At 51.9% G+C, this 27271-nt stretch overlaps 2 protein-coding genes across 2 annotated transcripts in view; one reads left to right on the top strand and one right to left on the bottom strand.

The window, feature by feature from the left end:
* Positions 1 to 651: 651 nt before the first annotated feature.
* Positions 652 to 14723, top strand: KLHL40 (kelch like family member 40). Its single transcript, XM_064162925.1, has 6 exons — positions 652 to 1797; positions 5799 to 5959; positions 8118 to 8225; positions 11734 to 11919; positions 13239 to 13385; positions 14503 to 14723. Exons 1-6 carry the CDS (start codon positions 652 to 654, stop codon positions 14612 to 14614), a joined length of 1860 nt encoding a protein of 619 aa, XP_064018995.1. The 3' UTR covers positions 14615 to 14723.
* Positions 14724 to 20880: 6157 nt separating this feature from the next.
* ZBTB47 (zinc finger and BTB domain containing 47) overlaps positions 20881 to 27271 on the bottom strand; it is a 28014-nt gene continuing 21623 nt past the window's right edge. Inside the window, exons 4-6 of the mRNA XM_064162385.1 lie at positions 27049 to 27164; positions 26496 to 26640; positions 20881 to 25519 (exon numbers count right to left, since the gene is read on the bottom strand). Coding sequence (XP_064018455.1) covers positions 25152 to 25519; positions 26496 to 26640; positions 27049 to 27164 — 629 coding nt within the window. The 3' untranslated portion in view covers positions 20881 to 25151. The remainder of the gene's footprint in view (positions 25520 to 26495; positions 26641 to 27048; positions 27165 to 27271) is intronic.

The following is a 27271-nucleotide window of genomic DNA, read 5'->3' as shown; positions in this document are numbered from 1 at the left end:
GGAGCAATCTGGCTGGAGTCAGGGATGCCACCAAGCCCACAGAAGACACCCCCTTATTGCATCTTTCCAGCTTTGACCTCACAGTCTATTTTCAGCATGGCAAAAAGGCTCAGCTGCTTCAGAGCAGTTTGTTTAATGGTGTCAGGAGAAGGCCCCAGCCTTGCCATTCATGACCCAGAAGGCAGATTTTGATGTTTGATTCATCTGGAGGCTGCTTGCCAGCAGCTGAGCCGATGGGTCGCACACATCTCCCATCACTGGGACATCAGTTAAAGCTCCTGCTCCTGCTGCAGTGACTCATGGGCTGACAGACCCTTCCTGAAGCATGGAGGCTGGGAGTACAGCTGTTCCCCCCCTGCCCTCCCTTCCTCCCTGTCCCATGTGTCATATTAAGGGGTGATCGGCTTACACATGCTGCAGTATGGATTCCCTAAGCTTTGTAACGCTGCGGCTATATAAAGCCCTACTCTGGGAGCTGAAGTACGCAGACAGCTGCGACAGTGCCAAGCCTTTCACACTCCCAGTCTGCTGACGGGTTGGAAGCTGGGGAGACCCCACCAGCCCTGCTCTGAGTCTGTTTCTTCCCCAGGAGCTCAGGTAAACACATAAAGAGGAAGGGCTGGGGTAAAAAAGTAGCAGTTAGCTGTCACCATGGGCTTGCCTTTTGATCAAGTGGAAGAATTACGTCTCTACCAGCAAACTCTCCTCCAGGATGGACTCAAAGATATGTTGGACCACAATAAGTTTCTGGACTGTGTCTTAAAAGTCAAAGGGAAGGAGTTTCCCTGCCATCGGCTGGTGTTGGCAGCTTGCAGCCCTTATTTTCGAGCCATGTTCCTCTCAGACATGGAAGAGAGCAAGAAGAGGGAGATCAGTTTGGAAGACGTCGATCCAGATGTCATGGGCAAGATTCTTCATTACATCTACACCTCTGAGCTGGAGATCACCGAGCAGAACGTGCAGGACATCTTCTCTGTGGCCAACATGTTCCAGATCCCCTCCATCTTCACCGTCTGCGTGTCCTTCTTGCAGAAGCGGCTCTGCCTCAGCAACTGCTTGGCTATCTTCAGGCTGGGCTTGATGCTGGACTGCGCCCGGCTGGCTGTGGCAGCTCGGGACTTCATCTGCGATCGCTTCGTGCTGGTCTCGCGGGACCAGGAGTTCTACCAGCTCTCCCCTGATGAGCTCATTGCCATCATCTCCAGTGACTCCCTCAACATTGAGAAAGAGGAGACCGTCTTTGAAGTGGTGATGAAGTGGGTGGAGACCAAGGACCGCGAGAGCCGGCAGAAGGCCTTGCCTGTCGTCTTTGAGAGCATCCGCTTCCGCCTGATGCCCAACGACTACATCAAGGACCACGTGGAGAAGCACGCTGTGGTGAAGTCCAGCCCGGACTTGCTCAAGAAGCTGCAGATGGTGAAAGATGCCCAGAAAGGCAAAATCACTGTAGTGAAGAAGAAGAAAGTGAAGAAAAGCGATGAGAAGCAAGAGAAAGACAATGTCATCAATGGAGCAGTAGATGAGAAAGAGGACACAGAGGAGGAGGCTCTCCCTGGGATCTTAAACGACACCATGCGCTTTGGGATGTTCCTCCAGGACCTTATCTTCATGGTGAGCGACAGCGGAGCAGTGGCCTATGACCCCACTGCCAACGAGTGCTACTTCGCCTCCCTGTCTGCTCAGATCCCAAAGAACCACGTCAGCCTGGTGACCAAAGAGAATCAGATCTTCATTGTTGGAGGACTATACTACAATGAGGACAGCAAAGAGGATCCCATGAGTTCCTACTTCCTACAGGTACCAGCTTTCTCTTTCTTGTGGGTTTGTGACCGCTTTGGAGCATCAGCAGTCTTTAGGTCCCAGGTGATCCAACAACATTCATTGCGGTGCGATGCTGAAATCAAAGTTGTTAATGCAGGTGACACAGCCCAGTTGCTTTCCCAGAGAATCTCTTCCCTAAGAGGTTGCCTTGAAAAGGGGGCTCTGGTGATTGAGAAAGGAAGCTTGAGGGAGCAGGGAGTGGGAATAAGCTGACAGCGTTCAGTTTGGGGCTTCCCAGTTTAAGAGGGACAGGGATCTGCTGGAGAAGTTCCAGCGGATGGCTACGAGGGTGGTTAGGGCACTGGAGCACTGCAAGCTCACACTGCTCCTGTCCAGCTTCTCGTCCAACAGCACCCCCAAGTCCCTTTCCTCAGGGCTGCTTTCTATCACCCCAGCCCCTAGTTTGTATTGGTAGTGAGGACTGTTCCAGCCCAGGTGCAGGACCCTGCACTTGCTCTTGTTGAACTTCGTGAGGTTCACCTGGGCCACCTCTCCAGCTTGTCCATGTTCCTCTGGATGACCTCCTGTCCCTCTGGTCTATTGACAATGACTTGGTGCCATCTGCTCACTTGCTGAAGGTGCAGTTCACCTCCTAAAAGGCTTCTCCATCAGCAGGGAGACAGCAGTGTAAGGCAGGAACAAGCAGCAGTGAGGAGGCTCCTTCAGTGTGCCAATCAACCATCACCAGCCTGTGCCATGCCTCACCAAGTTGGAGCTGGGTACCTTTTATTGGGCACTGTGCCTTATGAGGAGAGGCTGAGGGACCTGGGGCTGCTTAGTCTGGAGAGGAGAAGACTGAGAGGGGATTGAATCAATGACTATAAATAGCTGAGGGCTGGGGGTCAGGGGTGAGGGGGGACAGGCTCTGCTCACTGCTCTCTGGGGTAGGACAAGGAGCAATGGATGGAAGCTGCAGCACAGGAGGTTCCAGCTCAACACAAGGGGGAACTTCTTTATTGTAAGGCTGACAGAGCACTGGCACAGGTTCCCCAGGGAGGTTGTGTAGTCTCCTTCTTTGGAGACTTTCAAGTCCTGTCTGGATGTGTTCCTGTGTGGCCTGAGCTACATTGTGCGGTCCTGCTCTGGCAGAGGGGTTAGACTTGATGATCTCTTTAGGTCTTTTCCAACCCCTAACATCCTGTGGGCCTGTGATTCTTGATGTAAACACTGACTATGGGACCATTTTGAAAGTTAGTGGCATCAAGTCTAGGTCTTGCTTTGCATCCTTTATGTTCTATGGATATGAACCCCCAGCAAAACCCAAGGGTGACTCTGCCAAGAACAGCAGCAGCTACAGCCAGAGAGCAAACTCCCCAAGGACACAAAGTATGTCCTTGTCCACCAGTGTGTGCCTTGTTTCTAGTGTTTTTCTCATGCTAGTTCCTGCTCAGGCTCTGCCCTGGCCGTTTCCATCATGTTGGGGTGGGGGTAGATGTGGTGTGATGTGTTTTGGGGTGCTCCACGAGAAAAGTGATTGTTTTAGCTCAGCAGTAACCAGAGCTGTGAGCAGACTGAGCTGTGTGCCTGCAACCTGAGCCCTAGCCTGGGCTGTGACCCAAGAGCACTTGCTCTGTAGAGAGCTAACCCTTCAGGGAGTTCAGTAAATCCTCTGCTCTTCTCCCATCCCCAGGAATCCTTTTGTTCCTCTCCCATGGCTCACCTGTCTTTCTTGAGCAAACAGTAGCACATCTAGGCAGAAAGGATGAAGTAAAGGCAGCTCCCAAGGCAAGACATACCTGAGCCATCAGGAAAATGGGGCCAGGCTCTTCTCAGTGCTCCCCAGTGACAAGATATAGCAGGCATAAGCTTGAGCATCAGAAGTTCCATCTAAGCATGAGAAGGAACTTCTCTGAGGGTGGCAGAGCACTGGAACAGGCTGCCCAGAGAAGTGATGGAGTGGCTGTCTCCAGAGACTTTCAAGGCCCACCTGGATGTGTTCCTGTGTGGTCTGCTTTAGGTGATCCTGCCCTGGCAGGTGGGTTAGGCTTGATTTTCTTCAGAGGTCCCTTCCAACCTCTACCATGCTATGATTCTGTTGTCTGGGCAGGGCTGCATGTCAGCATCATGGCCTCTGTGTGTGGGCCACGCTTGTGCTCACCTGGACAGGGTCAGGTTTTGGAGGCGATGCAGCCCACATGAAGTCTGTGAAACTAGAAGTCAGCAGGAAGAAAATGCAGCCCTAGAAAGGTGGCAGCAAGAGTTCTAAGGGGCATGCTCTTTGAGATAGAGCCCTTCACAACGGACAACAGATGACAGCAGCAGATGTGAGTAGCTCCATCACTTCCCTGAGCAGAGCAGGTAGACAAGCTGCCTTCTATTCTGCCAAACCTTGTGCTCCACCACTCAAACTGCTGGCCAGGCAAAGCAGTTCCCTGAGCAGCAGTGAAGGTCCACCGTGTCCTAGACTGCTTCAGCACGACTGCAGAGAGCAAGTCAAGGGAAGAGATTATGTTTTCCCTGTGGTCATACTCTTGTGAGACCATCTTGATGCTGTGTCCAGTCTGGAGGTGCCCAGTATAAAGCAGACATTGAAATACTGCTGTGTGTCTAGCAGAGGTCACCAAGATGGTCAGGGGTGCAAGAAGAGACTGAGCTGAGCGTGATCAGTCTGGAGAAGGGGAAGGGAAGATCTCATTGGTATCTGCAGCTGGGAGGGGTCACAGAAGTGGTATCCAAACTGTTCTTTGATTTGCACAAAAATGGGACAGGAGAAAATGGTCACTGGCTGCAGTAAGGGAAATTTCACTTAGCTGTGAGGAGCACCTTCCCAACAGAAGTAGTGGAGCACTGGGGCAGAGGTCCAGCAAGGTCACAAAATCTCCATCCTTGGAGCCATTTGCCTGCACAAAGCCCTGACAACCTGCTCTAATTCCAAAGCTACACTTGCCTGAGCATGAGAGCTGGATGAAAGACTATTGAAGGCCCTCTCAGCCTGAACAGTTCTGTGATTCCAAGCTACCGTCAGCCAGATTTCTCTGTTCATCTCCCAGTTTGCCACTGACTCAGTAGCAAACACCTTGGGCATCATGTGGCCATCTCCCCACAAAAAGGGGACACTTGTTCCCTTCACAGACATCTGTGGCTGGAAGGTGCCATCAGTCTGCAGAGGTGCAGTGTATTGCTGTTGGTGCCACCACGTAGCTCAAGGTTTCTGTGTGAGTCTTTGAGGCTTCTGTCAGCTGAACCTTCACACAAACACAGAGAGGCAGCTGCACAATGGAGCTCAAATCACTCTGTCAGTGCAGCAGCACCTTGCACCTTCTGACTTCATGACCTTCTGGTCTAATGGCTTACTGGGCATGGTGGTGTTGGGTAGATGGTTGATCTTAGAGGTTTTTTTTTTCCCAATCCTAATGATTCTACAATCCCATGACTCTGCTCCAGGCCTCCCTGATTTCACATTCCTCCTGCTGAAGCCAGCAGAGTTAGGTCAGTGACAGGACAGGCACCAGAAGATAAACATGCTGATAAATCCTGGAGGCCTTGCCAATTTTGTCAGGAACAAAAGGATTCCATGGCCATTTCAGATGGAAAAGGGTAATCATTTATTTGTCACTTCCAAGATTTATGACTTGAAAACAATGCTGAATCCATCAAGAAGCAGGAACTATCCTGATGACTGAGCTGCAGGGGTTGCACTATAAATAACATATATGTGGACCACAGCACCCAGGGATGTCCACAGCCACAGGCACCCAGCTGAGGCCAAGTCTTTGGAGGCAATGCAGCAAAATGAAGCTCTTTCAGGGCAAACAGTCACAAAACTGTGACATATATATATGATTGGATTTGCACTTAGGTGTCCCATCCTGCACCAGATGGCAAGGCATGGGCACAAGCTGGCATTGCAGAAAGAGCCTAGTGAGGTGAGGATGGTGCATGTGGGAATGGACTTTGCCCTCAGCCTCTGGACCCTGCTTTTTGCTAAGCAAACATGCTGGGTGAGCAGACACTAATGGCCATGTGTTCCCTTTCAGTACGACCATCTGGACTCAGACTGGCTGGGGATGCCCCCCCTGCCCTCCCCTCGCTGCCTCTTTGGCCTGGGAGAGGCAGAAAACTCCATTTTTGTGGTTGGAGGGAAAGAACTGAAGGAGGGTGAGAAGACCTTGGATTCGGTCCTGTGCTACGACCGGCTGTGAGTGCTGCTCCTGCGTGAGTGGGGGTGGGAGGTGGTGCACAGGAGAAGGGGAAGCAGCTGCCATGCAGAATGACTCCAGCTCTCCAGGGACTGAGAGGTTTTGGAGCTAGAGCTCGAGCCCTGCATCTCCGTGCTGGGACCACTGGGACTGACTCAAGCTGTCTGACCCTGGGGCTCTGATCTGTCCCTCACCAGCTGCTTCATTTGGTGTAATTGAACCTCCTGGTGGTGGAAGTCATAACGGGGATATTATGTTGTCAGGGAGTGCATCCAGTTCTGGAGCCCCCATTACAAGAGGGATGTGGAGATGCTGGAGTGTGTCCAGAGAAGGGCCAGGAGGATGCTCAGAGGGCTGCAGCAGCTCTGCTGTGAGCACAGACTGAAAGAGTTGGGGGTGGAGAAGAGGAGGCTGTGAGGTGACCTTCTGGTGACCTTCCAGGATCTGAAGGAGGCCTACAAAAAAGCTGGGGAGGGACTTTTGAGGCTCTCAGGGAGTGCCAGAACTGGGGGGAATGGAGCAAAGCTGGAGGTGGGAAGATTCAAACTGAACATGAGGAGGAAGTTTTTGAGCATGAGGTGGCTGAGGCCCCATCCCTGGAGGTGTTTAAGGCCAGGCTGAATGAGGCTGTGGGCAGCCTGATCTAGGGTAGGGTGTCCCTGGGCATAGCAGAGAGGTTGGAACTAGATGATCCTCGTGATCCCTTCCAACCTTGACTGATTCTATGAGTGATCTTAGTGATGCTCATATGAGATCTGTGCAGAGGAGCAAGAGAAGTTTCTCTTTCTGCTCTTGCCTGTTGGCTGGAAGTTCAGTGGCATTTACCATGATCTCACCAGGAGTAGCTTTGAACAGGAAAGTTGTTTTGCAGACATTCAGCTGTGGTACTGAATGCCCCATCAACCATGGCACCAACCTTACTATCTGATTATTTTTGGACCATAAGCTCTGTCTCATGCTTGGTCATGAGCTTTATTAAAAGGCACCATCCTGCTCTGCTCACAGGAGACAGAAAATAACCAAACCCTGCTGCTCTCTGTCCCAGTGAAGCAGAGCTGTAGGTGTTAACAGCCCCTTGCTTGGTCTATATTTAGACATGAGTGCTTCAAGTGTTTGAAACCAGTTTAGTTCCCACAGAATGGGGCATTTATCATAGAATCATAGAATCGACCAGGTTGGAAGAGACCTCCAAGCTCAGCCAGTCCAACCTAGCACCCAGCCCTAGCCAGTCAACCAGACCATGGCACCAAGTGCCCCAGCCAGGCTTTTCTTGAAGACCTCCAGGGATGGTGCCTCCACCACCTCCCTGGGCAGCCCATTCCAATGCCAATCACTCTCTCTGCCAACATCTTCCTCCTAACATCCAGCCTAGACCTCCCCCAGCACAGCTTGAGACTGTGTCCCCTTGTTCTGTTGCTGCTTGCCTGGCAGCAGAGCCCAACCCCCCCTGGCTACAGCCTCCCTTCAGGGAGCCTCCCTTCACCACTACATCCTACATGTATGGAAACTGCAGATGAGTCTAAGCTACATGAACATGATCTGACACCTCTTGAGAAACTGGGCAGCCCTGTTTGGGTACCAGTTTCAGGCTTCTGAAGTTCCATCCCCTGCTCAGCTGCCCCAGAGCCAGCTCAGAAGCTTCAACACAGCACTGTAAAATGTGGACATACTCACCCCTGTGGGTTCTTGCTGAGTGCTGGCCAGCCAAAGCAAGAGGAAGGCAACAGCCAAAGAAATAATCTGTTCTCAGGATCTTACACCTCCACATCTCACTCCTTTCATTTTTTCCCTCATCCTGCAGAAATCTCTGTCTCGTTTGTGTTCAGCTACAAATGAAATGGACTGGATGATTCTGGAGGTCTCTTCCAACCTGGTTGTTTCTAAATGAGATCCCAGGAGAAGTGAGGATGTGTCTCTGCAAAGGCCAAGAGTGGGGAAAGCTACAGAAAATAATGACTAGGGGCATAAATATTCTGCATATTTCATTTTCCCTTTCCCCCTAGGAGCATAGAATTTATGAGCATGGACGAGCCCTGTCTTGTGGAAAACCTCCTGGGTTTGATATCAAGTCAGCATCTGTACTCACCTCTTGGTCTGGAAAGTGCCTCCTCACTCAGCAAGATACAAATCCTTTTGCTTCCTATCTTTCTGATCCAGGTCCTTCAAGTGGGGTGAAGCTGATTCCCTTCCCTACGCGGTCTATGGCCATGCAGTGGTATCACACAAGGACCTTGTCTATGTCATTGGTGGTAAAGGAAATGACAAGTAAGTAAAAAGGCAAGAGAGATTCAGTGAGTTGTCCACAAAACTAGTGGGAGTGCAGAGCATGGGTTTGTTCTTGCCCACAAAGGAGTTTAAAGAGGGTTGAGCAAGGTTTTCACACTGTCCCACACCACATCCTGGTCTCCAAGCTGGGTTTGAGGGGTGGACCACAAGATGGATAAAGAACTGGCTTGATGGTTGCACCCAGAGAGTGGCTGTCAATAGCTCCTTGTCCAAGTGGAGGTCAGTGACAAGTGGAGTCCCTCAGGGATCAGTCCTGGGACCAGTCTTGGCCAACATCTTTGTGGGTGCCATGGACAGAGGCACTGAGTGCAGCCTCAGCAAGTTTGCTGACAACATCAAACTGTGTGGTGCAGCAGACAGGCTGGAGGGCAGGGATCCATCCAGAGGGACCTGGACAGGCTGCAGAGGTGGGCACAAGCCAACCTCATGAGGTTCAACAAGACCATGTGCAAGGTCCTGCATCTGGGTTGAGGCAATCCCAAGCACAAATCCAGGCTGGGCAGGACTGGCTGGAGAGCAGCCCTGAGGAGAGGGACTTGGGGGTGCTGCTGGAGGAGAAGCTCAACAGGAGCCAGCAGTGTGCACTTGCAGCCCAGAAAGCCAAGCAGAGCCTGGGCTGCAGTAGGAGAAATGTGGCCAGCAGGGGCCAGAGAGGTGATTCTCTCCCTCTGCTGTGCTCTGCTCTGCTGAGACCCCACCTGGAGTACTGCATCCAGTTCTGGAGCCCCTGGGACAAGAGGGATGTGGAGATGCTGGAGTGTGTCCAGAGAAGGGCCAGGAGGATGCTCAGAGGCTGCAGCAGCTCTGCTGTGAGCACAGACTGAAAGAGTTGGGGCTGTGCAGGCTGGAGCAGAGGAGGCTCCCAGGTGACCTTCTTGTGGCCTTCCAGGATCTGAAGGGGGCCTACAAAAAAGCTGGGGAGAGACTTTTTAGGCTGTGAGGGAGTGCCAGGACTGGGGGGAATGGATCAAAGCTGGAGGTGGGGAGAGTCAGCCCGTCCATGAGGAGGAAGTTGTTGAGCATGAGAGTGGTGAGAGGCTGGAATGGGTTGCCCAGGGAGGTGGTTGAAGCCCCATGGCAGGAGGTGTTTGAGGCCAGGCTGGCTGAGGCTGTGTGCAGCCTGCTCTAGGGTAGGGTGTCCCTGGGCATGGCAGGGGGGTTGGAACTGGCTAATCCTTGTGATCCCTTCCAACCCTGACTGATTCTATGAAGTACAAGATGTTGAGCCTTCCCTCTCAGCTCACTCCTGTGACTGCAATCCTTCCCAAGACCTTAGAAAGCCCTACAGGGACACCAGGAAGCTGGCATTGCCCATGTAGGAGGGGGAATGTATCATCCTCTTTGCTCCCAGTCAGTAAATATTGCACTGACTAGGATTGGCACTGAAGAACTAGAAACACCTTTGCCTTAAGGATCTCCTGTGCTGGACTTGCAGAGCTGTGTAGTCCTAGTTGCTAAATCCAGATGGGGATTTTTAGCAAGAGTGAGACACCTCGAATCTGCCCCCCATCTGCTGCCCTGAAGGAGACAGACTCAGAAGAAAAAGCCTCTCCTGGGGAGTATGGCAGCAATTGCTTTGCGAGGCAGAAGTGTTTGCAGATCAAACACAGCATAATCCAGCAAAGACAGCTCCTGCTCCAAGAGGATTGCAGTCTGGGAAGTGTGAGCATGCATACATTGCTGGCCTGGGGAACAGGGACTTTCCTAAAGGTATTTCATAGAATCAAAGGATGCTTTGGGTTGGGAGGGACCTTTGAAGGTCATCTTGTCCAACCCCCCTGCAGTTGGCAGGGACACCTTTGACTAAAGTGGGTTGCACATAGTCCCGTACAAACTGACCTGGAACAGCTCCAGGGACTTCCACTGTCTCTCTAGGCAACCTGGGGCAGGGTCTCAGCACCCTCGTTGTCAGGAATTTCTTCCTTGCATCTATTCTTCCCTCTTTTAGTTCAAGTTGTTTATCCTGGAGAAGAGGAGGCTCAGGGCAGACCTCATTGCTGTCTACAACTACCTGAAGGGAGGTTGTAGCCGGGGGGGGGGGGGGGGGGGGGAGGTGGCCTCTTCTCCCAGGCAACCAGCAATAGAACAAGGGGACACAGTCTCAAGTTGTGCTGGGGGAGGTCTAGGCTGGATGTTAGGAGGAAGCTTTTCACAGAGAGAGTGATTGGCATTGGAATGGGCTGCCCAGGGAGGTGGAATCACCATCCCTGGAGGTCTTCAAGCAAAACCTGGCTGAGGCACTTAGTGCCATGGTCTGGTTGACTGGCTAGGGCTGGGTGCTAGGTTGGACTGGCTGATCTTGGAGGTCTCTTCCAACCTGGTTGACTCTATGATTCTATGACTCTATGATTCTATGACTCTATGATTCTATGCCTTGTGCTGTTGCACCATCAAGCTGGATCACTGTAACACTGTCTGATGGCTGGGTGTGAGGTCCTGAGAGACCTTTAGCAATGTGGACCCATACCCAGCTGTGTGAACACAATGTCAAGGTTTAAGACTCCTATCCAAAGTGGGCACAGCAGGAGTGGATATATTACACACACCAATGATGTCTCCAGGCACAGGCATCCTTGAGTGCCCATCCAAGCAAAGGCACTCACACTGACGTGGAGAGGCTGTGGCCGTTTGAGCTGATCCTCTAGCTCAGACATAGGGGAGAGATGAACATTCCAGGGATAGGCCACATAAATGGCAACAATAGATAAATTAAGATAATTTCATTGGAGCATCAAGAACTTAATGTCTAGAAGCACAGTTTGTTCTGCCCCTTCTCCCGCTGGCTTTTGCTGCTGCAGCTTCGCCTATCTTCCCCGGCTGCTGTTTTGGCTACTTCTGCTTTGCTGCTTCGCCGCCGCTCGTCCCCTCCCCCATCTCCCTTAAGGTTATTGTATTGGTTTTTTTTTTCCTTCCTTCCTTCTCTAGTTATTATTTCTCTTTACATTGTTATACTATAAGAAAATACAATTTCATCTTTCCCTGACTTTCAAAAAAATTCCCTATAAAGAAGGGTTTTGTGTTGTTTTTTGCAAGTCAGGGAAAGATGAAATTGTATTTTCTTATAGTATAAGTATAACAATGTAAAGAGAAATAATAACTAGAGAAGGAAGGAAGGAAAAAAAAAACCCAATACAATAACCCTAAGGGAGATGGGGGAGAGGTCAAGTGGTGGCGAAAGCAGCAAAGCAGCAGTAGCCAAAACAGCAGCCAGGGGACGACAGGCGAAGCTGCAGCAGCAGAAGCCAGCGGGAGAAGGGCAGAACAAGCTGTGCTTCTAGACATTAAGTTCTTGATGCTCCAATGAAATTATCTTAATTTATCTGTTGTTGCCATTTATGTGGCCTATCCCTGGAATGTTCATCTCTCCCCTATGTCTGAGCTAGAGGATCAGCTCAAATGGCCACAGAGGCCAAATCCTTTCTAGACACCACACAGCCTTCCTGCAGCGCTTGGCAGGCCAACTGAGGTTCTCCTGATCTTTCTGCAGGAAGTGTCTGAAGAACATGTGTGTCTACAACCCAGCCAAGTTTGAGTGGAAGGAGCTGGCTCCCATGCAAGCTGCCCGCTCCCTGTTTGGAGCCGCTGTGCACAAGGACAAAATCTACGTGGCAGCTGGCGTCACCGACGCCGGCCTCACCAACGCCGTGGAGGTCTATGACATTGCCACCAACAAGTACGTACCTGGGCACCCCTGGGGGGATTAGTCGTGCAAGGAGTAGCTGCAGGTTGGGAGCATCTTCCAACCCTTCTGCAGTTTGCTTGTTGTGATGGTTTGGGTGTTCTCTGCCCCCCCTCCCCCAACTTTGGAAATCACCCAGACTAGACTCAGCCTGCTCTGGGAATATGAATGAAGCTTATATTTACAGCTGGCACAATGTACAAGCAGATCCCAGGCAACCAGCAATAGAACAAGGGGATACAGTCTCAAGTTGTGCCAGGGCAGGTATAGGCTGGATGTTAGGAGGAAGTTCTTCACAGAGAGAGTGATTTCCCATTGGAATGGGCTGCCCAGGGAGGTGGTGGAGGCACCGTCCCTGGGGGTCTTCAAGACAAGACTGGATGAGGCACTTGGTGCCATGGTCTAGTTGATTGGTTAGGGCTGGGTGCTAGGTTGGACTGGATGATCTTGGAGGTCTCTTCCAACCTGGTTGATTTTATGATTCTATGATTCTAGATACAGTTAGATACAGAAATAGACAAGGTAAAAGGTAATACAGAAACTCAACAGCCCTCCCAGAAACCTGAGTCCCCAGGAGGGGCTCCCAACCACCCCTTCACCTTCCCCCTGTCCCTCTCAACCTTACCCCAGTCCCATAGAAGAATGGAGGTTCAGCCAGGGGCTTAGGAAGCAAAGTGGGTTAGTCCAAAATGGATGGGTGAGGTTAGAGAGATGCAGCTCAGCCAGCAGCCCGAGTGAGAGTGATTATCTAATGTTTTTAATTCTTGTTCCTATACATCTCAGCAAGCCTGTGAGCGAAGTAGACATCACCATTGTTTGCTTCCCACAGCCTGTAATCTAGTTCTTCTCACCAAAACATTCTAGCTAGCTTCAAACCAGCACACTTGTGTCCCCTCCCAGTTCCTCCCAGTCAGCTGGACACCACCAGTGCTGCTGCAGCTGGGCTGTAGATTGTCTATAGGCTCACCTTCAAAGTGGCTTCGCCAGCTGGTGCAGTCCTTGGGTGCTCTGCAGGGCTGTAACTTTATCTTGGCAGCTTCTACCTCTGCAATAGAGCCTCTGTCTTTGGGTTGGCCTTGCAGCTGCAGTCCCACCGCTGTTGGTCCATGCCCATCAGCGAGCTTCACGGCTCATCTACTCAATGCAGAATGAAGCTGAACTGTGACAGTGAAACAGATCTAACAACAGTCAGTGTAAGGTCCCATCCCATGGAGACCTACGCAGGTTGAACTGTCACAGGTGAATTCAGTCCTTGATTTGAGGCCAGCCTCAGCATGGGGTGCTCTAACGTGTCCTCTCTCTTGGTGGTGCAGGTGGGACACCTTCACTGAGTTCCCGCAGGAGCGCAGCTCAGCCAGCCTGGTGAGCTTGGCTGGAGTGCTCTACCTGCTTGGAGGGTTCGCCACGGTGGAGACAGAGTCAGGAGAGCTGGTCCCAACAGAGCTCAACGACGTCTGGAGGTGACAGTCTTCCCTGGGGCTGCACAAGCGGGCATGGGAGGGATGCTAGTGAGAACAGTTTGTGTCTTTCCTGCTGTTCTCAGTGTGAGAGGGATGCTACTACCTCAGCAGAAGGCTGCTGGCTCAGTGCAGGCTCCCTAGGTGAGATTTGCTCTGTGCTGTGCTGGAGGGCACAGGAGGTGATTCAGTGATCTCTTCCAGCCTCATGCAGCGACATTCCAGGGAAAATCTGCTCCTTCAGCTTTGTTACCTGGAGCTAATTTCAGCCCTGCCCTTTGGCATGAAGAGACTTCTGTGCAGTGCAGCCTCTCCCTGGGAAAACCACAGCTACCTTCGAGCAGAAAGCAACTTCTGACAGCTTCTCATGTAGCATTAGCTGCTCCTGTCCCTCACATCTGTGGCTCTAGAGCACCCTCAGCAGGCACCTGCTGGCCTTCACCATGGTGCCATCAACCCACTTCCCAATGGGAAAACACACCCTCCCCTGTGAGACTATGTGCCTTGAACACAGCCCTACGAGGAGAGGCTGAGGGAGCTGGGATTGGTTAGCCTGGAGAAGAGGAGGCTCAGGGGAGACCTCATTGCTGTCTACAACTACCTGAGGGGTGGTTGTGGCCAGGAGGAGGTTGCTCTCTTCTCTCAGGTGGCCAGCACCAGAACGAGAGGACACAGCCTCAGGCTGTGCCAGGGGAAATTTAGGCTGGAGGTGAGGAGAAAGTTCTTCCCTGAGAGAGTCATTGGACACTGGAATGGGCTGCCCGGGGAGGTGGTGGAGTCGCCGTCCCTGGAGCTGTTCAAGGCAGGACTGGACGTGGCACTTGGTGCCATGGTCTGGCCTTGAGCTCTGTGCTAAAGGGTTGGACTTGATGATCTGTGAGGTCTCTTCCAACCTTGGTGATACTCTGATACTGTGATATCCACGCTCCTGTCCAGTGCCAGCCTAGTGCTGCCAACCAGAGCACAGCAAAGCTGAAAGTCCCCAGGCAGCTCCTTGTGGCCAAATAAGATCTGTGGGACACCACACCATGAACCAGGGCTCCCACCACTATGGAGAACAACTGAAACAAGGGAAAGGAGATGTTTTCCTCACTGTAATTGTCTGTCTGTCCCTGCCCAGGTATGATGAAGAGCAGAAGAAGTGGGAAGGGGTGCTCCGGGAGATCCAGTACGCCTCCGGTGCCACCTTCCTGCCCGTGCGCCTCAACGTTCTGCGCCTAACAAAGATGTAGCCAGGAGTGAGTTAGGTTCTCTTCCATGGAGGGCTGGGGGGAGCTGAGGCCAGGCTTAGCCAGAGCAGAGTAGAACATTGCATCTATGATTGGTACCTTCTTCCTTAGTCAAATGGGAAAGGGGGAGGAATTATGTTGAAGCCCTATGGGAACTCGAAGGTAACTAGAGAGAGGACCTGGAACCTGCAGGTAGACTGGAAACACTGAGCAATGAGTTGTTCCAGCCTCAGCAGAGTGGATAAAAAGATCATACACCTCTGCTTCTTTCTTCATGTTCTCTCCATCTTCTCAGCCACTGTTGAACCTCCCAGGCCAACAGTGGAGGCAGAAAGTTGGTCCCAAGGGATTAAGCTGATATTCTGCAGGGAAGGGCATTTAGAAAGTATTTCCTCACCTAAAGCACCTGTGAGCATGATGCTAGAGGCCACCTTGGAGAGGAAAAGGAAAGGTCAAAATCAAGTGGTACAGGAGAGACCCGGGAGGCCTTGGATGAGTTGCTGAGTGATGAAGGTTGTTGGGATGAGACACTTATAAGAACACAGGCAGCAGAAACACTTTGGAAGTTGCAATGGAAAGAAAACAGTCTTAGTTGTTTGCCTCCACCTTGACTCTGGGCTGAGGAGAGGCCAGGAGCTAAGGTTTGCAGAGAGAAAGAGTTATGCAAGTAGTAGGGTAGGAAAGGGGGGGAGAGAGGAGCAGGGGAGGTCATATGTGCTCCTCTCCAGCCTTTCAGGCTTCTCCTCTTCAATCATAGCTCACAATGTCCTCAGTGATGGTTGGCCAAGTGCTGTTTTTCAGGGAAAGGTTTTATATTTATGCTGTTTCTCCTATTTTTAATGTTCTGATGGTGTTGGGTTTTATTAAAAGAGTCTACTAGTTTGCTAAGTACATGGAGATCTCAGACGTGTTTGGCTCCGAGAGAGCTTCCTACTGAGGAGAAATGTGTCCTGTTTTTAAAGGTATCCATAATGTTGGTGTGATAGAAACACAAATGTGCTGGCAGCAGGACACAGAGCTGCTAGAGAGAAAAAAAATCTCCTGCTGCCCAAACCATCTGACCAGCAGTTTATGTAAAGAGAAATTATTAGCCTGTTTCAAATGAAATCCCCTGCATCAGCGTGCTGATAGAGCTGTAACCAAATGGGTGGGCAGAGGCCACTGAGATGAGACTGAACAAGGCCAAGGGCAGGGTTCTACACTTTGGACACAATAACCCCAAGCAGTGCTACAGGCTGGGGCCAGAGTGGCTGAGAGCAGCCAGGCAGAGAGGGAGCTGGGGATGCTGGTAGATATTAGGCTGAAGCTGAAGCAGCAGTGTGCCCAGGTGGGCAGCAGAGCCAATGGCATCCTGGGCTGGCTCAGGAGCAGTGTGGGCAGCAGGACAAGGGAGGTTATTCTGCCCCTGTGCTCAGCACTGCTCAGGCCTCACCTTGAGTGCTGTGTCCAGTTCTGGGCTCCTCAATTCAAGAGAGATGTTGAGGTGCTGGAAGTTGTCCAGAGAAGGGCAACAAAGCTGGTGAGGGGCCTGGAGCACAGCACTGTGAGGAGAGGCTGAGGGAGCTGGGGGTGTGCAGCCTGCAGAAGAGGAGACTCAGGGCAGAGCTCATTGCTGGCTGCAGCTCCCTGAAGGGAGGTCATAGCCAGGTGGGGTTGGGCTCTTCTGCCAGGCAAGCAGCAACAGAAGAAGGGGACACAGCCTGAAGGTGTGCCCGGGGAGGTCTAGTCTGGATGTTAGGAGGAAGTTGTTGGCAGAGAGAGTGATTGGCATTGGAATGGGCTGCCCAGGGAGGTGGTGGAGCCACTGTCCATGGAGGTGTTCAAGCAAAGCCTGGCTGAGGCACTTAGTGCCATGGTCTGGTTGATTGGGCAGAGCTGGGTGCTAGGTTGGCCTGGATGATCTTGGAGGTCTCTTCCAACCTGCTTGATTCCATGATTCTATGTCTACAGGGACCAAACACAAAGTCCATACAAAAGCTGCAATGAACACATGCAGCAAATCAGCCTTACAAAGAGCCCTAGCAGAGCCCCAGCTTCTCATAGAATCATAGAATGGGTAGGGTAGGGCAGGAAGGGATCTTTAAAGTCATCTAGTCCATGTCCCCTGCAGTCAGCAGGGACATCTGCATCTAGAGCAGGTTGCTGAAAGCCTCAACCTGACCTGGAATGCATCCAGGGATGTGGCTTCTACAATCTCTCTGGGCAACCTGGGCCAGTGTTCTACCACTCTCAGCATAACAACTTTCTTCTTTCTGTTGTCTAATCTCCCCCTTGTTGATTTGAACTCATTGCCCCTTGTCCTGTCACAACAGACTCTGCTAAAAAGTCTATCCCCTTTAAGGGCTGAAGGGTCACAAGAAGGTCTCCCTGGAGCCTTCTCTTCTCCAGGATGAACAGTTCCAACTTTCTCAGCCTGGCCTCACAGCAGAGGAGTTCCAATCCCTGCATCATTTCTGTGACCCTTTTATTCTTTTTACTTTCCCATATTTGGGAGCTGGAATTTCAGTATTCATATCCTTCCAGCTCTTCTCCATACATAGGAGAACTAGAAGCTTACCTAGGATTGGGGTGATGCAAGGCTCTGCATGAGCCTGCAGTGTGAGTGCAGCCCAGACAGCAACCCTGTGCTGGGCTGCAGCAAGAGCAGTGTGGGCAGCAGGGCAAGGGAGGGGATTCTGCCCCTTGGCTCTGCTCTCCTCACACCCCACCTGCAGTCCTGGGTGCAGTTCTGGAGCCCCCAGCACAAGCAGCACATGGAACTGTTGGAGCCAGTCCAGAGGAGGCCACCAAGATGCTCAGAGGGCTGCAGCAGCTCTGCTATGGGGACAGGCTACAAGAGTTGGGGCTCTGCAGCCTGGGGAAGGCTTGGGGGAGACTAAGCTTAGAGTGGCCTTCCAGTATCTGAAGGAGTCTTGTGGGAAGGCTGGGGAGGGACTACTGACAAGATCTTGTAATGATAGGATGAGGGGCAATGGGTTCAAACTGGCAGATTTAGACTAGATGTTAGAAAAGGGTTCTTTGCAGTGAGGGTGGTGAGACACTGGCACAGGTTACCCAGGGAGGTTGTGGAGCACAGAATCACCCAATGTGATCAAAGATCACATTGGGTGATTCTGTGCTCCACAACCTCCCTGGAGGTGTTCAATGCCAGGCTGGATGCATCCTTGAGCAACCTGTTCTAGTGGGAGATGTCCCTGCCTGTAGCAGGGGGTTGGACCTGAATGATCCTTGAGGTCCCTTCCAACCTAAACCATCCTATGACTCTACAAGCAAGCCTATATAGAATCATAGAATCATAGAATAAAGCAGGTTGGAAGAGACCTCCAAGATCATCCAGTCCAACCTAGCACCCAGCCCTATCCAATCAACCAGACCATGGCACTAAGTGCCTCAGCCAGGCTTTTCTTGAAGACCCCCAGGGACGGTGCCTCCACCACCTCCCTGGGCAGCCCATTCCAATGGGAAATCACTCTCTCTGTGAAGAACTTCTTCCTAATATCCAGCCTATACCTAACCTGGCATAACTTGATATGATCTCATTTTCTCATGACCAGAGGTGATAATTAAAAGGGAACAATTACAAACCTTGCAAAATACTATCCTCAAAGTGGCATGAAAATGATGACTTCAAAATACCATGATCAAAATGCAGTCACAAAGACATAAAAACACATTTGGAAGGAAGGACAACTTGGCATGAGGAAGGAAAGACAACCTGGCATGAGTCAACAAACCAGTCTTGTCCTGGTTTCATTTTAGGGATTTAAAAAGTTAGGGGATAATCTCCTCAGAGGCCAATCACATCAGAGGAGTAATGAAATATTTTCATGAGAAAAAATAAATCCAAGGTGACTGTCACAAAATAGCTTTCAAAAAGAGGCACGAAAAACCTTTGAAACAATCAACTATATGCAAAAATGAAGTGCAAAAAAATAATCCCCTTCTAGCCAGAGCTGCAGGAATTCCTCTGGGTGATTTCCAAGCTGAATGATGATGAATCCACCAGATGTAGGAGAGCTTGTGTCAGAAAAGGGAGAGAAAAATGAAGGACAAAAAAAACCCATCCAAGTATTAGAGTAACCTGCCTCAGACTGGGCACCACCACCTTTGCTTCAGCTTTTCTTGCTGGATGCAGAATGGAAAGTCCACTTGGTCCTAAAAGAAGCTTTATCCCCATGCACCTCCTTCCAACTTGGCTTGGCTCTCCTGGGGGGGAAATGATAGAATCAACCAAGTTGGAAGAGACCTCCAAGATCATCCAGGCCAACCTAGCACCCAGCTCTGCCCAATCAACCAGACCATGGCACTAAGTGCCTCATCCAGACGCACCTTGAACACCTCCAGGGATGGTGACTCCACCACCTCCCTGGGCAGCCCATTCCAATGCCAATCACTCTCTCTGACAACAACTTCCTCCTAACATCCAGCCTAGACCTCCCCGGGCACAGCTTGAGGCTGTGTCCCCTTCTTCTGTTGCTGCTTGCCTGGCAGCAGAGCCCAACCCCACCTGGCTACAGCCTCCCTGCAGGCAGCTGCAGACAGCAATGAGCTCTGCCCTGAGCCTCCTCTTCTGCAGGCTGCACACCCACAGCTCCCTCAGCCTCTCCTCACAGGGCTCTGCTCCAGGCCCCTCCCCAGCTTTGTTGCCCTTCTCTGGACACCTTCCAGCACCTCAACATCTCTCTTGAATTGAGGAGCCCAGAACTGGATGCAGCACTCAAGGTGTGGCCTAAGCAGTGCTGAGCACAGGGGCAGAATAACCTCCCTTGTCCTGCTGGCCACACTGCTCCTGAACCCTCTGAAGTCAATAGGGAATGCTGCTGAGTTGTAGTGGTTCTCTCAATAATGGCTTGAGCTGTGGTGATTAAAACCAGTGCCACCACCCAACTATATTGTTTTAACACACTTCACAGGAGCTTAGCACTCCCTCATGGTTCACATCCATCACAGCTGCAGATGCCACCACCGGCACAGGGCAAGGATCCCTAAAGAAAATAGAGGTGTTCTATAAAGTGACTCAGGAGAGCTGGAAATGTGCCACTGCTTGAGCCACAAGGGCCAAATCTGAGCGTGTGCAAGCCAGTGTTGGCTCAAGGAAGGCAACAAAGTTCTCTTCACCCAACAAAAATCTGGCCCAGAGACACTCAGCACCACATCCTCAAGAGACTGCTTCATTCCAGAGGCAATGACAGGTCACAGGCTCACAGGATGTCAGGGGTTGGAAGGGACCCAAGGAGATCATCCAGTCCAACCTCCCTGCCAGAGCAGGACCACACAATCTAGCTCAGATCACAGAGGAACACATCCAGACAGACCTTGAATGTCTCCAGAGAAGGAGACTCTACAACCTCTCTGGGCAGCCTGTGCCAGGGCTCTGGGACCCTTACAGTAAAGAAGTTCCCCCTTGTGTTGAGCTGGAACCTCCTGTGCTGCAGCTTACACCCATTGCTGCTTGTCCTATCCCAGGGAGCAGTGAGCAGAGCCTGTCCCCCCACTCCTGACCCCCAGCCCTCAGGTGTTTATAAGCATTGATTAAATCCCTCTCAGTCTTCTCTTCTTCAGTCTAAAAGATAAGCAATGCCAGCCTGAATACTAAGAGAGGCTCCACTGCTGGCTGCCTGGCGTATTCCCAGCTCACACACAGCTCCAGTGGTGCAAGTCTCACCATGGGCAACTCCTCCAGGCAATGCCAGCAGCAAAGGAGCAGGTACATCCCAAGGGTGAGGGAAAAATCATCTCCTCTTCCATTAGCTTTCCAGTATCAGTGCTGATGATAGCTGATGAGGCTCCCACAGCTCCATTTTAAATCAATAAAGGCATTAGGTGTTTTTGGATGGGCTCCTTGGGTTTCTCCACTGCCTCTAGAGGAGCTGAGAGCCCCAGCTCAAACCTCATGGAGTTGGTAGCAGCCAGGAGCTCAGCCTGCCCTAATGCCCCCAGAATTGAGCCTTTTCCTCTATCAACTCATCACCCTTCCTTGAAGAGCTGTTCTTCTGTTGGCCCCACAACAGTCCAGCTGCCTCATGTACATACACACACCTCCCACCAAACCCAGTGCAAAGCTGTGCAGCAACACCAGCAGTCAACAGGCCATGGGAAGCCCATCCTCAACCAACTGCTTGTAGAGTCTTTAACAACACAACCAAAAACAAACAGATGGGGGAAAAAAAAACCCACACACACCACCACCAACAACAAAAAAACAACAGCAAAAAAAGAAATCCAACAAAGCAAACTTCAGGTAACAAAGAAAGTGGTGGAGCTGTAGGTCTTTTACAAAAGACAAACCGTTTATTGATTCAGTCCTTCCACTTGCAACCTCTTTGGTAACAGTCAAAACACTTCCAGACTGGGAGAACTCAGTGGAAAGGCCCATTTCTGACCACTCACCACCTTCAGAGCTCAGCAACCCCTGATGTGCCTTGGTGAGAAGCCAAAAGCAGGTTTTGAAGCATTGCCGAGGGGCCTGGCTTCTAGGGACAACCTAAACCAGCCTACCGTGACTTGTCTTGCTCGTGGGTGGCCCAAAGAGCAGCTCCAACACGCCCAGGCAGAAGATAGCTTAGGCTGGGGGGGGACACACATTGTACCCTTGATGCCCTGGCGCTGTGAGCTGTGCCCTGGAAAGTTGCTTTGACGCATCTCTTGGGACCTCCCGTGGCCATTAACCAAGCAAGACTTGCCTGTACCTGTGGTAAGCAAAGACTTGCCCAAGTCAGCCCCACACTGATGGATTAGCCCAACCCTCTCAGCTTCCCCCTCATCACACCATCCCAAAGAGAGTAACTGCTGTACTTGGAGTTAAAGATAAACATATATTGATTACACATGGCCTTAAAAAAAAAGGTAATAATAATAATAATAATAATAATACATTTCCTAGAACATTACTTGATGCTTCTGAAAAGCATCCAAGCTTCCCCTCCCCTCCCCAACCTTCCCTCATCTATACAGAATAAAGTGCTTCATTTAGTTTGTTCACACTCAGCAGAGCCACCGATGCGCTCTCAACTCGGCGGCTGGGGGTAACCCACGCTCAACGCCATAAAAGAATACAGAGCCAAACACCAGGCAGGAGAAACCAGTTTGGAGGCAAGTGCTTGGGGTTCCATCCGTTTCCTTCAAGTTCCATGCTACTGAGGTTGGTCTAATTCCTCCTCTGTTTTTTTTTTCTCTCCCCTCTTTCTAAACTACTCTTTTCTTCCTTCGCAAGTTTGCCCCAACTCCCGTCGCGGTTCTGCGTCGCCAGGCAGGGCTGCAGGTGGGGAAGCTCTCTCCGTCCGTGTGAACAAAGGGTGTCTGTCCATCTGTCCTTCCCTCGACTTCAGGCAAACCAAGAGTTCCATCAGTGGAGTTGTCTAGCAGCGGATGCTCATCTCTATTGCACTGTCACAGCCGTTCCCACCCACTGGCTGTCCATCCATCGTCACCTTCCCACCACGCTGGGGTTATGGCTGTGGTCCGAAGGGCCAGCTGTGCCTCACGCACATGATGAGGCTTAACTGGTCTGTGCTACCAGGCTCCTGGGATAGAGAAACCAAAGAAATGACTCTCCCCATATGATTCCCTCCCTCCCTGGAGTTCAAGTGATTGGGGGGGGGGGGATGATAAAGTAAAACTGAAACCCGGACAGGTCTGGGGTTAGGTGCAGAGCTGTCAGCTGAAGGTTGCATTGTGGCGTGTTCGGCATGAACTGGGTGATGGAAATCAAGCCCCTCTCCACCCTTGCGGTCTGAAGAAGAAGGGATGAGAGAGATTAAGGTGCAAGAGTTAGAAACAAAAATTAAACTAAACCATAAAAAGCTTAAAAAACAAAGGACTTGACCCCCCCCACCTCCTGTCTCATCTAACCCAACAAGTCCCAAACAGGATGAAAGAAGGACGAGACGCTGGACTTGTTTGAGCTCTTGGTAGATTAACAAAAACTAGACATGAAGAGACACACTGGGGCCAATAAGGGTGTGGACAAAAAGGCTCAGAAGCCATGTAGGGCTCCTAGGAACTGCCCAAGGCCTTGGAGAGGGAAAGGAGCAGCAGGGATCTGGTTCTCCAAAGTGCTGTGTGCATGGTCACATCGCGACATCTCCAAGTGGCTCTATGAGCAGGTTCTCAAAGGGGGATCAGACGTGGCGGGGATCAGTCACTGGGCTGTCTGCTGGGCTTCTAGCCTCAGTAAGGTCCTCTCATCTCACAGTGACATCCAAGTGGCACAGGGAGAGGATGAACTGAGACAGGGACAAGACAAGTCACCTCCAGGTGAACAGTTCAAGGGAGTACATGTTGGGATGGGTGTTTACTTGAAGGGAAGAAGCCTATCAGCCGGGCAGGCTGATGGGCTCCATCACAGATGACCATACTGGCAAGGTGATCCCTCCTTGGGGTGCAGTGCTCCCATACTGTCTCAAGGCTGCACGAGGGGAAAGAAGCACAAGCGAGCCCAAGGGGATTGGAATTGGGAGGCAGTGGAGGAGACTACATGGACCACTCTGCTGAGGCCCTCCAACACCTCCAAGGGTGGTGCTTCTCTACAACTTCTCTAAAGCAATCCTCTTCCAGTCTGGGTCGTGGTCCCTTCAGAAAGCCAATGGCAGTCAGCTCATTGGTCCTAATTGCAGTGCTGGGGTTCCACAGGATCCCAGCCAACATGGGGATGAAAAGCAATTTGTTGCTCCAACACATTAGTGAGAGCAGCATTCCAGAGACGTGAGGCACAGGGGCCACTACTCAGCAGGAGGAGCCACTAGGCACCTAACTGATCACCTCAAAGAGTGTTCAGGGAAAGAGCAGATGCTCCCCTTCCTGTTTCTGTTAGGCCAATGTTCCTGAACGTGCTTGGTCAGTAAAGCTCCTGAGCATGTGGCTGAATCCTCCTGTCTCTACAAGGACAACCTGAACATTGCTCAAGTGCTTTGATGATTCTGTCCATGAAACAAAGCATCAAGACTTCTCGCTGAGCCAGATGTGGCTGTCCCCAGCACCCTGCTATTCACCTAGAACAAGGTGCAAAACAAGAAAGGGCTCCTAAAGCCCATTAGTTGTCCTCTCTTCCTTCTTGTCCTCTCCTCCTTCTTGTCTACCAACAGCCCTGCTCACCACGTCCATGACCTGACTCATGTCTGCACACATCCACAGCAGCCTGTGGAGTAAGGCATCAGCTGCAACACCCCCTCCCTCCTGGCCAGCACATCTCTGCCCATGCTGGATGCTCTTCAACACTCCTTGATACCAAAGGGGACACTTCTTCAGGCAGGGAGAGCACACAGGCCAATGCATGACATTCCAGGGCAGAGCACAGGAGAAAGAAGCCCAGCTTGGACCTCAGCACCCAAACAGGTAAAAGCAAAGCCTTCCTCTTCTCCACCAGCATGAAGCCAGATTGAATGAGTGAAACCACAGACCAGGTCTTCACCAAACACACTGAGGCCACAGAAGCACTAACCAACACCACAGGGCATCTCCAAAATAACCACAGCCTTAACTGGTCCTTTATGGTCCCTCCAAGTCAGGGCAGGGCAACAGCTGCCGACCCCATGGGGAGAAGTAAAGCTTGGGAGAGCGATGTGGGGAACAAGCTGGGAGGAGGGGACATTGTCAGCATTCTGAATGCGGTCTTGCTTTAGATGTGAACCTTGCAGTGAGACCCAAGTGAGAGGTCATCCACCAGCCAGGGGTTTGTTTGATTGTTAAGGCACTATTCTGGGCTGAATCTGCCGAGAAACAGCGGCATTCTGCTCCTCTGTCCCAGGCCACTCTCCCACCAGTCCTGAGGCCATCTGAACTCCCCCAGGGACACCTCACCAACTCCAGAACATCCCCAGGAGCCCAGCTCCTGCTGGGATTAGCAGAAAGGGCACAACAGAGCCCAGCTCCCCTAGGGTACCCCAAAAATGAACCAGCAGCAAGCTGCTGATGCCCCGAGATGGAACGTTGGCGTTTGTGCTTTCACCTATCAAGGAGGAAAACCTCTAGTGGGGAAGGAAGACGCAGCGAGGGCTGCTAATGAGAGCAGGCTGACAACTTTCCAACAGGGACATCTGCTCGCTTGTCGAGGGGCCACTGAGACCAGCAGGGTGGTGCCCACCTCTCAGCCTCTTGGGGAAAGAGGCTGAATTGAAAGACCAGCTTTACAGTACAGGGATTCAAGCACCACGAGCTCGATTTCAGCTTAGCAGGAGTATCGAAGCACCGGCCAGCTCCACCACGGATGGTTGTGGCATCCTGCTCCTCCAAGCCCCACCACCATCCCAGCACGAAGATGAAGCCAATGCATGGGAAGATGAAACGGAGAGCGACGCCTTTTACCTACACCCTTACAGATGGACGGTGCTTCCCCTCCACCACACCCACGTTTCTCACAGCAGGGGCTTCCTCCTGCTCCCCCAACCCCCCTCTCCGTGGAGAATGATGGGTGAGGAAAAGGGAAAAAACAAAACCCAAAGCAACCCCAAAATGAGGAGGAAGTGGGGTAAAGAGCAAGCGAAGCCTTGGCTCCCTGGGGGGAGAGCAGTCCGTGCGGGCGCGTGGCTGGGCTGGGGGATACCTAGTTGTTGTTTGAATTTATCCTCCCCGCTGGAAACAGGGGAGGAGGTGGTGGTAGGTGAGGAGGAGGAGGGAGGGTCTGTGGAAGGGGATGAAGCAGCGGCAGGGGCAGCGGGGAGACGCCGGGCCCAGGGGGCAGCGGGGCCGGGCTGGCAGCGGGCTGGGAGGTGGCCGTGTCCAAAGCCAGGGGGTTGCTGACGCGGAAACACTTCTCCTTGTGGGCCTTGAGCATGTTGGAGAAGCGGAAGCGCTGGCCGCAGACGTCGCAGGGGTAGGGCTTCTCCCCGGTGTGGGTCCGGCGGTGCCGCTTCATGTTGGGGCGGCTGGTGAAGCTCTTCCCGCAGATCTCGCAGATGTAGGGCTTCTCTCCTGAGGAGCACACAAGGCATCGGGTCACCCCAGCTCAGCTTGTCCAGCTCCCCCTCCAGTCAGCAGGGACATCCTCAACTACATCAGCCTGCTCACAGCCCACTCAGATCAGCCTGCTCACAGCCCACTCAAGTTCGACCTTGAATGCCTTCAGGGATGCGGCCTCCATCACCTCCCTGGGCAGCCTGGTCCAGTGTTCTGCCACCCTCGTAGTAAGTAACTTTGTCCTAATGTCCAACCTAAATCTACCTTGCTCTAGTTTAAAACCATTGTCCCTTGTCTTGTCACTACCAGCCCTTCCAAACAGTCCTTCCCCAGCCCTTCTGTAGGTCCCTTCCAAGTACTGAAATGATGTTACATGGTTTGCCCAGATCCTTCTCCTCTCCAGGCTGAACAAGCCTCTCAGCCTGTTCTCACAGGAGAGATGCTCCAGCCCTCTGAGCATCTTCATGGCCCTCCTCTGCATCCACTCCAGCATGTCCATGTTCTTTCTGCACTGAGGACGCTCCAGGTGAGGTTTGACTAGAGCAGAGTGGCACAACCACCTCTCGATCTGCTGAGCAAGCTTCTTTTGATGCAGCCTGGGATGTAACTGCCCTTCTGGGCTGCAAGTGCCCAATGCTGACTAACATTCAGCTTCTCATCTACCAGTACCCCCAAGTCTTTTTTCTGCAAGGCTGCTCAAATCTCATCATCCTCCAGCCTGTATTGACTATGGGCCTGGTCCAGACCCAGGTGCAGCACCTTGTACTTTGCCTTATAGTACCTCGTGAGGTTCACCTGAGACCACTTCTTCAGCTTGTTTAGGTCCCTCTGGATGGTATTCCATCCATCTGGATGGGGGAAGATGGATGACAAGTTGATGCCTGGACTGACCTCCCACAAAATCCCATCCTGCCATGCACCCAAAGACATTACCCCTATCTCATTGCTCTTTCCCCAGGGCTCCTTGCCTGCAGGGGCTGGGAGACCTCACCTGTGTGTGTCTTCATGTGCTCATCAAAGTACTGCTTCATGTTGAAGTCCTTGCCACACCACTGGCACATGAACTGCTTGTGGCCGATGTGAATGCTCATGTGGGAGCGCAGCTGGTACTTGTACTGGAAGCGCTCGTTGCAGTTCTGAGGGGGAAGAGGGGCATGAGATGTTGATGAGCGCTGAAAACACCTCCACATTCCCCCAAGACCACCAGCGTGCTGGGCCAGTGCAGAAATCACATTTGCCTCCAGAAAAATCACCTCAATAAATGGCTTTCGGGGACATACTCAGGCAGGTTTGCAGGCAAGTTGGCTTGGGATGGGATACAGAGTCCAGGAACTGGAGGGACAGATTCTGGCAATGGAGAAGTTTCACCATAAGGTCAGTGGGACCTTCAAACCAGGGGGAGATGCAAAGCATGGAAGAGCATGGGGATATCCCTACTGGTGCACCACCACAAAGCATGAGGGAAGCCCCAAGACGTGGAAGATGTTTCCTCCGGTCAGTGTCTTTGTCCTCATTTGAGAGGATGTGAGGTGGGAGGACCTTACCTCGCATTTAAAAGGCTTTTCCCCAGAGTGCTGGAGGGAATGGACCTTGAGGGACATGCTGCGCTTGAAGGACTTCCCACAGGTCTCGCAGGTGAACGGCATGTCCTTGGTGTGAGCTGCAACGGAGAGAGGCAGGGTCACAGCTCCTCACACCTCAAGAAGTCACCTCCCCAGGTCCCATCTGCTGCTCTAGCAAACTTAGCACCCTCTCAGGGAGAGATAC

Source organism: Pogoniulus pusillus, chromosome 23 (assembly GCF_015220805.1).
Source record: "Pogoniulus pusillus isolate bPogPus1 chromosome 23, bPogPus1.pri, whole genome shotgun sequence".
In the NCBI taxonomy this organism is placed as follows: domain Eukaryota; kingdom Metazoa; phylum Chordata; class Aves; order Piciformes; family Lybiidae; genus Pogoniulus; species Pogoniulus pusillus.
Note: the sequence above shows the minus strand (reverse complement) of the source record. Positions and strands in the feature narration are given on the sequence as shown.